The following is a 15076-nucleotide window of genomic DNA, read 5'->3' on the forward strand; positions in this document are numbered from 1 at the left end:
GTTGGTCGGCGAGGCGGTGTACGTACCCGGGCCCGGCGGCGCGTCGTCGGGTTGGCGATCGTGGCCCAGATCGGCTGCGCATCCAGGACCAGCGCGTTCTGCACCGTCTCCTGGCAGATGGTCTGAGCGAGCGTGAGCAGCGCCGATGTCTCGTGCGGCGCCAGCGGCGGGCACTCGAAGAAGTCGGGTGGCAGCGGCAGCACCATGGGCGAAATGCAAGTTTGCCATACTGCTGCGCTGAAATTGCACCGCCATGTGGAGATTGATGTTGATAAATAAAAAACAACTCGAAGAATGTATGCTCTGGATGCTGTTTTATTGTCGTGGCAGTTGGAATTGCGGAAATCTAAGCGGCGTACGGTAAATTCAGTGGCAGGCGCCAATAAATGTGCGCACAGCAACTGAGTAGGACCTGGACCGACGACAGAGCGAACGTACTTTGGCGAGTGATGGTGGCTGCGGCTGAACTTTCCTAGAAACTGGGAGGAGGAAGGCAATCTCACAATGCTAGTGCCAAGTTGCGATACCAACGCCATCGGTCAGCAAGACTCCTGATCTTGGCCTGGTCGAGGCCATCTTGTTGACTCGGCAAGGTAACGATCCAAATGGCCCGAAATGTAGCTTGTGGCAGCTGGGGACCGATCAAGCGATGTGGAGTCATTACGTCTGCCCGTAGCATGCAGCACAACTCGTACTTTGATCGGGCCGCTTCCAGAGGGATTGTTGGGAGTAAAGTTGGTGTCTCCAAGCCCTCCGTGGGCAAGTCTCTTTTGCTTCGAGTGATCGAGGAAAGGAATAACAAGAAATATAAGGTTTGGTAGAAGGGCACTCATTAGTAGGAAAAATTCAGAAAGTGGCTCCACGGAAATCACCCCGATCTGCCTTACAGAGAAGTATAACTCAGTGGTATCATACTCTGTGTTTTCATCACGTCTATTTTGTGAAATGTAAAATTTCACAGGTAAGACTTTACCTACTAATGAGTTAATTCTTCACAGTTGCGCCGTCGACTGTAGCTGCAGCAGCAATTTGTCGTGTCACAATGCGTTCGCCAGGTAGCGTGTCGTGAAAGCCATCAATGCCACCAATCCAAAGCGCGCATTTTGGAACGTCGCATATATGTGCCTAAAATACGTTTTTACATGTTAATTCGGCACGCACGAAAATCAATTCCCTCGGCTGGCTGGATGCTTGGACAAGAAGCCTTCTAGCACACTTTAACAAGTAGTCTACTCTCGTCGCTGCTGGATCAAGTTATTACAGTCGTAGCACAAGGCATTCGAACACTGATGCTCTCTCTACAACGAGATTTACGCTAACGTTATTCAATTGTCTGGACGCACGCCGCCACCACCACGTCGTCAGTCTTTCAATTTACTTTTTTCGACGACGCCGTAGACCATGGGTATCAAGATCCGCAACGGCACGCAGCACGACGTGCTCGTCGTCATCTTCACATACATCCCCGTGCCGCACCCGAGTCTCTTTTAGCGCAAGCCACTGCTCATTCCCGCCAGTGACCGCACCAACTGCCCCATGTGGCAGAGCAGCGTCAAGATTTACGCGTGGGAAGCCGACGGGAACGGCCCCCATGTGCACAAGCACGTCGAGAAGACGCTCTCGAAAACCAGCGCGACGCGGCTCCTCGGATGTTCTTTCAGCTCAAAGGAACACCTTGATCCTACCGCACGTCTATCTCGCTTTGCGCAAACTTTGCCGGGAAGTTGGTGCAAAGCAAGCAGAAAAGCCAGAAGTAAATCCACTCAACGAGCGTCCGATTGGCTCATTTTTCACTAATCACGATGCTCAGCGATGCGATCTGCGTCAACGAAATCATTTCTGGATTGTCGAGATGGCGCCGACGTCGCTGTGGCACAACTCGGTCGTACGTCTTCTTCTGCTCGGGACGCTGGACGACGGAAGCTCGCTTCACGGGCTACGAGGCCAGACCGATATTCTCAAGGCCATCGTCGATCATCTCCATGCGATCTGGCGGGCGCAACTTAAGGCGGACCAGCGCGGCTACGTTCCGCTTACCCACGTCATTATGCCCTTTAACACGCCGCGCGAGACGCCGATCCCAAACGTTCCTCAACTCGTTACCTTTCCAGCGCCGCTCACACATCTCGTTGACGGCGTCGAGCAACCGAAACCATTCCTCGTCAACATGATGCCCTTCATCATCGGTCATGCCGAAACGACGCTACCACCCGAGTGTCAGCGCTATGTCCCGCTTCTCAACAGCTGCCGTCACCATGACGAGAACGGCAAGGTGGGGTACCTTACGATCCACGAAGGCATTGTCGAGGCCGACACCTCTCAACGGCGTCCCGGGCTCCACGTCGAAGCGCCATCCGCTGCCAAGCTTCAGTGTTATCTGGGTGCTGGTGAAGCACGCCACAAGTGGGTAGAGATTCGCTGGGGCCGCGGCTGGATGATCCGTCACGAGCTCCAAGGTGGTATCTACATGGCTTCCACGGTCGCCAAGTCGTGTGGGGTGCGTACACCACTGATACAATCAAACTTTACTATCTCTCTGACTAGGTCTGGAACACGGTCGTCGCAGATAAAAACGATATCGTCGGTGCCCATGGTGACGTGGATGTCCTCCACGGTGTCTTGGACCGTGAGCGCGATGGCTACTACGAGCCGCAAGCCAATGAGCTGTACTGGATCACAGATCGGACGCCGCACGAGTCCCTTCCGGTGGCAGAAACGCAGTTTCGGCAGTACTTCCGCTTCGTTACGACCAACGTCTCGCACTGGTTTGCAGAGCACTCGACGCCCAACCCACTGGGCATTCAGCCGACGGCCACGATCGTCTACGGCAACAAGTTTACGGGTACCTTGACGACCAAGACTTCAGCGTAGTGATTGGCGTTCGTTTAGCCAGGACATGTACTCCTCTAAATGAGCCATAAAAGCCAAGACACGTGCACATGCGATGCTACCTACTGAAGTCGCCGCATTGGTCAAAAGCTCCCGCAAACACTGATTGCGTCCAGGATTGCGTCTGAGTCACCACATGAAACTACCGGATATCGCCCGATTATCCGTACAATGGCAATCTATCGGGATTAGGCCAGAAGTATGGGTGACAATTAAATTCTAGCGGATTTTCGATGAAATTCTAGCGGATCTAAATCTGAGTGAAATTCTAGCGGATTTCGATAATTCGTACCTTCGAGTAAGAATTGACGAATGCAGTGTAATACTAACAAGATATGGATAAAATGCATCCATATATTAAGTGCTCAGTGCCGATTGCGGGATGCGGTGGTCACACTGCAAATATCAAACGGCGCACATGCTGGATGAACTCCATTGATGTCACCTTGATGCCGAGCTTGTCTGAAGCTTCGACGAGAGACGCCAAGTCCTCGACGCCGAGTACTTCCTTGCGGCCACCGACGAACGTGACCTCCCACTTGGTAATGGTACCGACATGGCAATCGGTCACAGTGACGACAGTCTGCCTGCGACGCCCGGTTTCGGGGTCCAGCTCGCTGGCGGTGACGACTCGGCCAACAGCCCACCCGTGGCATAGCATTGGCCTTTTCATGAGGCGCGACATGGTTGCCGCCTTGCTAAAGACTTTTCCACGTGTCGACTTGAAGAGGTCTTCCTTGGCGGGCCTTCCCGGCGTCTTCCGGACTGGGATCAGAAGGGCTCGTTTACAGCTCGGCGGCATGAGCGTCGTGAGTAGGCGTCAAGAAGGTCAATTATTTATGTTATATAGCAGACACCAATGATGTGATAGCATGTCCAGCATGTCATGGATATGGTGTCGATTATCGTGTGTTGGGGCCATCAGCTTGCGCTGCATCATAGGCGCTTGTTGGTTCTTCAGCTTTAGCTGCACCAAGTGCGCTTGCTGGTTCTTCCCCTCCTCATCATGGGATGCTCGACGGTACGAGACACATGCATGTTCATGGAAGGTACTGTAATGTATTGACTGTGAGTTCATAGAGCACGTGGGTCCAAGCCCAGAGGCGTCAAGTAGATATACAGTCAAGGAAGTGATTGCGACCGTCCCAAATGGGTTTGGAGGCTTCGTTAATGAAAGTAGAGTCGCATAGGCGCAAGCCCAGAGGCATCGAGTGAATATGTAGATGTGTAATCGATAGCGTCCAATCCCGTTGGGAGTTGGAAGCCTCGCTGATGCACTGAGGCGCATTGCGCTACCTCATAGTCATCGTTCCGTAGACATAGGCCCAGGGGCTGAGTATCAGAAGCAACCGTTCCGTAAGGACTAGGTTGACTCGTCATTGTCGGTTTGACGGGTCCTTGCGGTGACGTCGTTCTCATGACACGCGTCACGGTACCACGGCGTGTCGTTGATAGCCTTCGTGACTTCGACCGTCACGGTCGCTCGCAGGGCGGCAGCATCGACGACTCCATCGTAATATTTGTCGTCCTTGGCGACGTTGTGGTGTGCGTCATGAGTGACGGTGTCCTGACTGTCGGTGTCGACGTCGTGACCGCGGTGCCCGAGCCGTGGCTGCCGACGTCGCATCGGCGTTTCATCGATGCCGCGGCAGTCGGCGTACAAGCAGTTGGCGTCGCATCGGCGCCGCAGCAGTTGGCGTCGCAACGGCGTCGCATCGATGTCGTAGCAGTCGGCTTCGACCTCTTGTATGCCGTCGTGTAGAGACATCGTCGGCGTGATGTAGCTCGTTGGAAACAGCGTCGTTGCTTGCCATGCAGTAACCATCGTGGGAGCAGTCGAGGCCGGTGTCACCGTCGTGGAAGCAGTCGAGGCCGGTGTCGCCGTCGTAGAAGCAGTCGAGACCGGTGTTCACCGTCGTGGAAGTGTTCCACGGGTTGCAGCAGTCGCTTAAAGATCAGTAGTAGAAGCACAAACATCGTGTGCGGCGTTGTCTGGGCGTCCGGTGCTGGCTGCACCCGTGGGTTGCGCGGGCGCGTCAACTTCAAAAGAGCTGTCGCGAGCGGTGTTGTTGCAAGCGCGTGCAAGCACATCGTCGACCGACTTGGGAGCGTTTGCGTCGTCGCATCCGCGTTGGACACGACCATCACCGGGCATCGACTTCGACAACGCGGCGACTGGGCAGGAGCCTCGACGTCACGAGCAGTCGCGGTTTGTGGTCGTTGTAAGCGAGGCAGGCGCGTCGACGTTGGACACGGCCACCTTCAGACATCGACGTCGACAGCCGTCGTCCGTCGTAGTACCACTGGACACTTTGGTGTCAACGTCTGGCGTCACCGCGATCGGTGATTTTGAGCGTCACGGCGTCGTCGCGGCATCGACGTCGGCGTCGACTCACGTCCGTCTCACAAACGCTTTCAGTCTCCGAGCTGTCCACCGTCGACTTCCCCGTCGCTCGGCATGGCTTGGTTACGGCGCGCGCCGCCCTCGGACTCGGTGTCGCTCGAGCTCCCACAACGCACGTCGTAGGCAATGGGCGCACCCCCGAGCGGTTCACCCTGGCGGAATGGTTGATGAAACTGCCTTCGGAGTCGCTTGAGGAGCAAGAGTCGGAGCTGCGGACGTACACCTTCGTGCGTTCGAGGCGTGGAGTTGCGTAGCTCGGTTACTGAGATTTCCTCTCTTATTTCCTCTCCCAACAGCTCCAGACCAAGCGCGGACACCATCCACATTTCACCATATTGCACCCGAAATCCGCTAGATTTTAATTGCTTTGGACGCGATTCCCCATTCTCACTACACTTCCGTAATTCTTACTCGAAGGTACGAATTATCGAAAATCCGCTAGAATTTCACTCAGATTTAGATCCGCTAGAATTTCATCGAAAATCCGCTAGAATTTAATATTCGTTTGAGCTCGTCCACCCTACTAGTACTCTTTACCAAGCAACAGTACGGTACCAAGTTGTCGCCTTAGGCATCACGCTCCATAGCGACACCTAGAATGACGTCGTCTCTACGTACCTATGTGTGCACTCATGTTCGGCACACCGCTCGCCGTGCATCCCAGTGATGTTTGCTGCATGCTAGTAGTTTTTCATGTCAGTCAGATTATACTAAGCTAGCATGTCGCTAGGATCAAACAGTATAGCCGAGCAAGACGTCTTTTGGGCCGCAGTCGCACGAGCCGGGCGTGTACGACTCTGTGTGGGTCGCGACCTGGGTGAGGACGCAAATCGGGCAACAGAGCGCGCAGCAAACGTCCTCGCACGCGTTACCGGGGATTCGGAAGCGCTCGCGGACTTCGCCGCGGATGCAAAAGATGGGAAGCCCAAAACACAGCGTGAAGAGGCAGCACGAGCTCCAGAAGGACCCGTTCAAGCGGTGGCGCGTCTGCGCATACGAGATACACGGGCACAAACACGCCATCAAGCAGTTGGGGATGCAAGAGTCAAGGCACGAAAAGAGTCCCACTTTCCACTGGCCAAGGAGGATACCGTTCTGGTCGACGAGGATCTGGCGCTGGCTCATCGGGTTGGCGACTTGGCCCATCGGGCTGCCTTGGTACGTCGGGCTGGCGACTTGGCACGTCGGGCTGACGGCATGGGCCGTCGGGATGACGGCTTGGCCGGTCTCTAGATCGTGAGGGGGGATAGTGCTCATGGTTTGGAAGGCAAGCGTAGAGGTGATGAGAGCTCGAGATGAATGCAAAAGTGGATCCCTCGAACGCAGCGATCGGCAACGCTATAATTAAACCAAGAGATGCAAGTGGGAGTTTCTCGTGAAAAACGCGTACGAAGCAGCAACCGGCATGGGCCCACACTCACGACCCACCCAATCGGTCGTGGGTGGGGTGTTCTCCGGCAAAGAGGTCGTTAATAGGTCTCGAAGGGCCATTTCCAAGAAGTGGACGAGGTTTTCTGCACAAGGCCGAGCGATCCAAAAGATCAAATCTAGAAGGGCTCGAGACACAAGATCCAGGTGCCGAGCACGCGACCCAAATGTGTAGTGTCAGTCAAATGCGAACCCGCCTCGCACAGGCATGGCGGACACCGACACGCTAGTTGCCCCTAGTAGTTCTCCTCAACTTACAAACGATTCAAGAGATACAAGTGATTTTTATGGGTCGCGGGTGGGTCCAGGGGATGAGGTGTGAATTCTGGGGTCCATGGGGTGGTCATGTGAAAATGCAAAAAAGGATGGACCCCTTTTGTTCAACGAGATTGCCGGGTTCTGTACCAGCCTCGGTCTAAAAACAGCTACAGTGCAGCTGTTTTTAGACCCAGGCGAGCAACGACTCCTTCGATGAAATATTGCACATCCACCACACGCGGGGATCAACAGCCACGCCATCAAGCAGTTGGGGACGTATGCGTCAAAACACGCAAAGATCCCCGCCTTCCACTGGCCAAGGAGGATACCGTTTTGGTCGACGTTGGTCTTGCCTTGACCTGGCTGACTGGCAGCATACTTGCCGTTCTCGAAGTCGTACGGGGTGGTGTGCATGTCTTGAACGGGCGTCAAAAGCTCGAGACGAGAGAAAAGAAAATGTGTGGGGCTCGATGAAGCGCTGGAATATACCAACAAACCCGCACCAATAAAATCCGGTCAACGAGATGAGGTCAATGAACTTGTGTCAGCATAGCCCAGCAGATGTCGATCCGTAGCGCAAACATATTTCTACGTTAAACGGTAGCCATCCCCAAACATGGGCAGGGCTCGCGCGCCAATCCGATACAAAGACAACTTTAGTGACAATGTTATGCGAGCAAAACAACTCGCATGTCGACAACATCATGCTACAACGTACAGTACTGTCGCAGCAACTGCACCATGACTGTTCGTTATCTGCAACGAGTGATTCAAGACAGCTTCTGCGGCGCTGTCCATGAGAGTAGTACCATTTGACACCGCGATCGGCCGAGATACTAGCACTATCACCTCCAAAGCAACCTTACAAAAGACAGTCTTTTATTTACATTCAGTCAGTGCGCAGTCACCGATGGAATTAGCCAAAGCGCTTGGCGGGCACGCACTGCGAGTACCACTCGTCCTGCTTGATGCACTCGAGGCCCGTCGCACAGGCCACGTTGCCCGTGTAGTCCTTGCCACCGCACTGCTCCCACGCCTTCTTGGCGTCCTTGACGTCGATCGGCTTTTGCGTCGGCTTGTCATTGGGCTTGTGCGTCGGCTTGTCAGTAGGCTTCTGCGTCGGCTTGTCAGTGGGCTTCTGCGTCGGCTTGTCATTGGGCTTGTGCGTCGGCTTGTCAGTAGGCTTGTGGGTCGGCTTGTGCGTCGGCATGGTCGTCGGGTTCGAGTCGTCTGGCGACGGCACGTCGGTGGGCACGGGCTTTTGCGTTGGCTTGGGCTCCGAACCGCACGAGTCGCTAATGTAAATGTCGGCGCAGTTCCAAAACTGCTCTTGGCCGTTGATGTCGTCGTCCGGGTTGTTCCAGCCGACGTACCACCAGCGCAGCACGCAGTGCGAGTCGCCGTCGCACTTGACGTTCGACGGCAGGTTGTACTGCATGGAGAACTTTTTGTTGCCGCCCGGTAGCTTCCACTGCGTCTCGCCGTTGGGCTGCTTGAGATCTTGGAAGCACTCTTCGGTCTCCTTGTCGTCCTTGCCGTTGAGCTTGCAGAGACCAAAGGTAAAGTACCCCTTGTGGTTGGCCGTGATCTGAATGTCAATGTCCATGGTCGCACCCGGCTTGTAGCACGCGCCGACGGCCTTGGCGCCGTACTTGGGGAAGAGACCGTACTTGCCGCCCGTCTCGTGATGACGCGCGCCGTTGTACGGGTCGCCGCAGATGCCGTGCTTGCCGCCCTTGGTGCCGCCGATGCCGCCACCGCTGAGCCCATCGTCGTCATAGTCTTCGGGGAAGAAGCTAAACTGCGGAAGGCGGAACATGTGCCCGCGGTGCGGCGGGTGGAGCATGCGGCCGTGGGCCTCGACGTGTGTCGTGGTGCAGGCGAGGAACGCTGCGAGGAGGGCCGTCGACTTGAGCATCGTGGTGGAAATTGGAAAATGAAAGACGATGGCACGCGGAGCGCATTTCTGAGCCGGAGCCGGAGGCTGGATCAATGTGCAGATCTATCGTCCAGTGTCTGGACTACATATGTACCGGTATGAGTGTACCCGTTCGTACCACTGTTTGCATCGAACACATCTGGCGCCGTGTCTGACTGGATCTGGCGCCGCGCCACATTGCACTTTGAGATCGGTGCTGTAATGTCTGCCAGAAAGAGCTGCAAGACTCATTCTGGCACGAGGTCGAGTGCAACGAGCTGTGAGTAATGTGAGGCTGCCGATCCAAAACGTCGCACGCGCCCGCCCATTCGAACGTGCAGCGCCGGAGGACGCGCGCATCTATGCAGTCGGGCGTCGCATCGAACCTGGTGCGTGGATGCACTTGGTATTGGTTCATCCGTGTCTGCCTTCTTCTCCATCCTTCCACGAAGGCTCTCACTATGATTGCCGGCGCCGTGTTCGCGACCGTTCTCGATCGTGTATCCTGGGTACACATATGAGTACAAGTCGACCATTTGTCAAGTACTATGATTCCTTGGAGAGAAGTTGTCGACAACAATGCATGGGCAGGACAGTGAGTGATGACCCATCGCAGTGCCGCAGCGATAGCCTATCCACAGACGCAGCGCTCACTGTACGAGCGGCAGGTCGTGCATGCAGCATCGACCGGACGTCCCCTGTCACACGCGGTCTGAGGTTGCTCAGGTTGCTCTTGGTCTTGGTCTTCTCGAGAGAGAAAGATCTCGTTCACCAGACTGTTGCGACGGCGGCCTTTCTACGGCGCCGCTTGGATGTTCCGCCGGCATCGACATGACCACGCTCGTGCGCTGAGTGATTGCGAGTTGATTGCCTCTGGTTCTCGATAAAACGTCTGTGTTCCTCATAATATGCTAATACCGCCACATCGAATACCAAAGGTGCGGACAGAAGACGACCAGGTGCCAAGGCACAGTGGTGTCTACCACGAGAGACAGCTATCAACAAGAGGAACATGACGTGGGACGTCTGCAACATGTGAAATGCCACTGGCATGCCAGATGTGGTTCGAATGCCAGCGACCGATTCTCTGCCTTGTCCAAGATCCAGACGACACCAATGCTCTTTTCAACTCGACGCATTCTGTCTTTTGCCACAACAACCACACATATGAAGCTCATCGCCACCGCTGCCGTGCTCGCCGCCACCATCTCGCAAACCGAGGCCCACGGGCGCATGGTGATGCCGCCCCACCGCGGCTACATCGGTCGCCTCCCGGCGTTCAAGGACATCCCGATCAACTACAGCGACAACGGTCTCAACGCGGGCGGCATTGGCGGCACCAAGGGCGGCAAGCACGGCGTCTGCGGCGACCCGTACAACGGCGCGCGCGACCACGAGACGGGCGGCATGTACGGTCTCTTCCCCAAGCTCGGCGCCAAGGCCATCGGCGCGTGCTACAAGCCGGGCCAGACACTGGACCTCAACATCCAGATCACGGCCAACCACAAGGGTTTCTTTGAGTTTGGCATTTGCAAGCTCAACGGCAAGGGCGACAAGGAGACCGAGGAGTGCTTCCAGACGCTGACGCAGCCCAACGGCGAGAAGCAGTGGCCACTTCCCGCGGGCAACGACTTTTTCAAGATGCAGTACAACTTGCCCAAGGACCTCAAGTGCGACGGCGACTCGCACTGCGTGCTGCGCTGGTGGTACGCCGGCGGCAACAACCCGGGCGTCGGCATTGACGGCCAGGAGCAGTTCTGGAACTGCGCCGACATTTACATTAGCGACTCGTGCGGCTCGGACCCGAAGCCGTCGCCCAGCAGCCAGAACCCGACACCGGCGCCGAGCAGCAACAAGCCGTCGCCCAGCAGCGACAAGCCGACGCCGTCCACCAAGCCGACGACCAAGCCGTCGACCAAGCCCACGAGCGCGCCGTCGGGCAACGCCAAGAAGCAGTGGGAACAGTGCGGCGGCAAGGGCTACACGGGCGCGACGTCGTGCCAGGACGGTCTCGACTGCTTGAAGCAGGACGAGTGGTACTCGCAGTGCGTGCCGGCCGTCCGCTTTGGCTAAACCATGTGCTGATATTTGTGTCAACAACATCTCGACTAATGAACTGTTCTCTCGTGTATTCTTCGGTGTTTGAGGCGGTGGCCAATCACGTGACGAGTACGTGGCGCATTGAGAGGATAGTTTTCGCTGCACTGTTTCGAATTTCGTTGCAGACTCGACCCACGCGTCGTAACGAACGCATTGGCCGTGCATTTTGCGAGGCAAATTTGCAACACTACAATAGTTAGCGGTTCTCATGGAGATGCTGAGTAGTACTGTACCTATCCGCCTCAGTGCCGCTGTGATGGCGATGATTCTGTCGTTTGGCTAATGAATGGTCTTGGCATGGTTGGATGCTGGGTGGTGTCAACGGCTTGCGCCGGAGGTTTCACTGGAAATACCGAAATCGAGTCGTCGTCCGAGTAGATATCGTGACGATACTTGCATCGCCCAACGCGATGCAGCTTTCGACGTTTGAATTCAACACCGCTCTCAAGCTGTCAGCGCTTGGGTACACGGCCAAGACACAGGGCGACTCGTTTGCCGAGTACAAGCTCAACGTGCTCAGCAAGCTTAAGACAACGCTACAGCTTGGTGCCAGCGACCGGCCGTTCGTCGCCTACGACGACGAGAAGATCCGCGTTATTGTGGTCACGATCGCGTCCGTGGCCTACGTTTCGATCACAGGCACCAACTCGTCCGAGGACATGCTGGCCAATTCGGCGGTCTGTGCGCAGCGCATTGCCCCGAACGCCCACGCACCCGCCGGGTACCTCAAAGGCGGCCGCGCCCTCGGGATCGTTCGCCTTGCGCGAGCTTTGCTCGACTTCGACGAGCTCCGAAAAGTGATTTTATGCGGCCACAGCCGCGGCGGCAGTGTCGCCCACACGGCCCACTACGAGCTCATTTCGGACGCACGCTACGTCTTCGACACGACCAAATTGCTCTCGGTCGCGTTTGGGTCGACGCCGTTCCTCAAGAGCGATAAACCGAATGGGGACGAAGCCAATCGCTTTTTCACTTTTTTTACAAACTCGGACGTGGTCCCAGCTCTCTTTGTCGGTCCCGTCCTTCTTCTCGTGCGGGACGCCTTGCTTACTGAGCATCGCGTCAAGACCGCGCTCTTCAACTTGCTCGGTGTCGACGTGTACAAAATGTCGCAGCAGGCCATCAACGACCGCATTGAGTCGCTGAGCGAGTATCAGTACTACGGCGCATGGATCAACCTGTCCGTCTGCAGTGGGTCGACTTGGACGCTCGACACGGACCCCGCGGCACTCTTCCACTCGGAATCGTTCCTCGCTGCTCGCGACGGCACCCAAATTGTGCGCGACCATGGCATCGAAGACACATACGTGGCCTTTGTCGTCCAGAGCGTGACGGCGCCGTCAGCGAGTGACGAGGATCTCCAAGACAAGGTGTACATGACAGCGGCGACAACGCTCGTGGTGAGTGAAATGTCGAGCGCCTCCTTGGCGGTACTTCTCAACAAGGCCATGTCTGCCGCTGTGGTGACCAAGACCCTCGGCAAGAGAGAGATTTCGGACAATCTGCATCGATTTGTGCGGGCGCTGGAAGCCTACCTTACCGTTGTGTACACGCTGGCCAAGGCCAACGACGCGACGATTGACGTCGCAGTTAAAGTCGTCGAAGACATGCAAGGCTGGACGGGCTTTGCAGCGCGCCTGGCCGCGATCAAAGACCGCGGGACGGATGAGGCGGGCACGTGGAACAAGCTCAACGACGACAACATTACAGCCGACATGAACAGCCTCTCGATCTTCACCGCGTCCGTCCTCTCTGCAAGCCACTTGGTCGAGCCTCCGAGTCTTTGGGCAAACAAAAAAGTGGGAGCACTCTTAGGGATGGCTCTTTTCCCAATGATCACTCTGATGACGTTTGCCGTCTTTGGTGCGGCAGCGGCAGCGGCGGCGGCAGCGTTGGCTCCATCTTTCCTATTGCTCTTTGGTAAAAAGATCCCTGCGGGGTCTGCCGAGCTGTATGCTATGCCCTCGGCTACTTTGCGTCGCTCAATGCCGCCTGCGCCAGCGCGAAGCCCGTACCTCGCGCTGACCTACGCGCGCCACGAAGTCGATGTCGCCGCACCCGACGCAGCGATCCGAGTGCGGTCCGAGGCGTATAAAGAAACCGGAAGCGCGTACGTGCACCATCTGAGAGCCATCGCGTTGGCCACAAACGTGTCGATTGGCGACGACGACGTAAGTGCTCAAGCCATCGAAATAAAGCTCACCAAGACGACCAACCTGAAGGCCACCGACCCTGCCAACCAGCGCCTCGTCGACAGCTTCATTGCCGTGCTTCGAACCATCCGAGATCTCCGCGCAGTCTGTCAATGCCTCGTCTTCATCGTCATCAATGGCAACCAAAACGTTGGCAAGTCGTGGTTTCTGCGCGCCCTCAATAACCAGCCCGCCCCGCCGCGCGACAGCACCGAGTTCCCCGAGTTCCGGCCCTATGTGCCTCACGGTGCTGGTGCTGAGAACGCCGATCCTAGTTTGCGTGTGTACATTCTAGACTTGCCTGGAAACGACTCGGACAGCGACCACCGGCGGCGCTTTGTCAAGGAGCTCTACGGCATCAGTAGCATCGGTATCCACCTCTTTGCGTGCGACACGGAGCCGCGCATCAGCGACAAGGACATGCAGTCGATGCGGCAGATGTTTAGCGGCTGCGACGACGTACTCATTTGCCTCAACAAGGCGCTTTTGATGGGCATCGAATGGCAAGACCCCGAGGATGCCACGAATGCCGACGAAAGTCCGCTTGCACCGATCCGCGCCAAGTGGCGACAACACTTTGAAGCGAATGGGGTCGAGTTGGACGGGGCGAAAACCAAGTACCACCTCAAGATCACCGACATGCACGGAACCCACAAACCGCGCCCGCGACCCAAGTCGACGCCGCCGTCCACCGCCGATCAAAGAAATTTGCGACGGTATGACGAAGAAGTCGAGGAAGATCTCGCCAAGCTCCGCGCCAACGGAGGTGAGTCGACGCTAGAGGTCGTGGCATGGATTGACGCCACGATCGCCAAGGTCGTTCGAGCCCACAAGCTGTAGACGACCGGAATTTGTCATCTCATAAAGGCAGAGTGGCGGCTTTTACATGTTAATGCTTGCCATTTTGTATTTTTGGATGACGCAGGTGTCGGTGGTTGCTGAGTGCAGGCCATTCGCGCACCCCGAGGCGGGAGAAATCGACCTACGCGGCACAAGCTCGCACGCTAATCAGCCTACCGATTCAAACACTTCAGGTTGGTGTAGAACGACTGCAAATGGAGCAACCACCGTTAGATCTTGGGCCCTCAGCAGCACCGTTGAGGGCGTGGTGACGCTGCAAAGTGCAAGCTCGATGAATACCCAACGTCCAGAATCTTTTCGTCGTCTCGGGTGTTTCACTGAATCAACACAGAGACCAGTCTAACGGGTGGCAGCGAAAACAGTGCATAGTCTGAATACCGAATTCAGTGCCGAGTTCACCGCTTACTAATAGTACCGGTATATATGCAGCCAGTTATTAACTACACCATGTACACTTATGTGGCCTTTAGCTCTCTCGAATCCATTTGTCACAGTCGTCTGAAATAAACAGTTGTGCATTCCAAGCGCAAATCAACGCGCCACGTATTCGTCACGTGATTGGCCACCACATTGCCCTAGTCCCACCTCGAACACCAGAGAGTACGCATGAAAACAGTTCATTAGTCGAGATGTTGTTGACACAAATATCAGCACATGGTTTAGCCAAAGCGGACGGCCGGCACGCACTGCGAGTACCACTCGTCCTGCGACAAGCAGTCGAGACCGTCCTGGCACGACGTCGCGCCCGTGTAGCCCTTGCCGCCGCACTGTTCCCACTGCTTCTTGGCGTTGCCCGACGGCGCGCTCGTGGGCTTGGTCGACGGCTTGGTCGTCGGCTTGGTGGACGGCGTCGGCTTGTCGCTGCTGGGCGACGGCTTGTTGCTGCTCGGCGCCGGTGTCGGGTTCTGGCTGCTGGGCGACGGCTTCGGGTCCGAGCCGCACGAGTCGCTAATGTAAATGTCGGCGCAGTTCCAGAACTGCTCCTGGCCGTCAATGCCGACGCCCGGGTTGTTGCCGCCGGCGTAC

The 15076-nt window shown here is 56.3% G+C and overlaps 4 protein-coding genes across 4 annotated transcripts; 2 read left to right on the forward strand and 2 right to left on the reverse strand.

Annotated features, from left to right (window-relative positions):
• Nucleotides 1–6025: 6025 nt before the first annotated feature.
• On the reverse strand, nt 6026–6550 carry SPRG_15208 (hypothetical protein; the record flags this gene model as incomplete). The annotated part of the gene is made up of 1 exon (XM_012355222.1): nt 6026–6550. One exon carries the CDS (start codon nt 6548–6550, stop codon nt 6026–6028), a length of 525 nt encoding a protein of 174 aa, XP_012210612.1.
• A 1345-nt stretch (nt 6551–7895) lies between these two features.
• Nucleotides 7896–8825, reverse strand: SPRG_15209 (hypothetical protein; the record flags this gene model as incomplete). The annotated part of the gene is made up of 1 exon (XM_012355223.1): nt 7896–8825. The coding sequence occupies one exon, from the start codon at nt 8823–8825 to the stop codon at nt 7896–7898; it is 930 nt and encodes a 309-aa protein (XP_012210613.1).
• Nucleotides 8826–10064: 1239 nt separating this feature from the next.
• On the forward strand, nt 10065–10970 carry SPRG_15210 (hypothetical protein; the record flags this gene model as incomplete). The annotated part of the gene is made up of 1 exon (XM_012355224.1): nt 10065–10970. The coding sequence occupies one exon, from the start codon at nt 10065–10067 to the stop codon at nt 10968–10970; it is 906 nt and encodes a 301-aa protein (XP_012210614.1).
• A 383-nt stretch (nt 10971–11353) lies between these two features.
• On the forward strand, nt 11354–14029 carry SPRG_15211 (hypothetical protein; the record flags this gene model as incomplete). Its single annotated transcript, XM_012355225.1, has 1 exon — nt 11354–14029. Exon 1 carries the CDS (start codon nt 11408–11410, stop codon nt 14027–14029), a length of 2622 nt encoding a protein of 873 aa, XP_012210615.1. The 5' UTR covers nt 11354–11407.
• Between the last annotated feature and the right edge of the window lie 1047 nt (nt 14030–15076).

The sequence above is a fragment of the Saprolegnia parasitica genome (assembly GCF_000151545.1).
Source record: "Saprolegnia parasitica CBS 223.65 unplaced genomic scaffold supercont2.218, whole genome shotgun sequence".
NCBI lineage: Eukaryota > Oomycota > Saprolegniomycetes > Saprolegniales > Saprolegniaceae > Saprolegnia > Saprolegnia parasitica.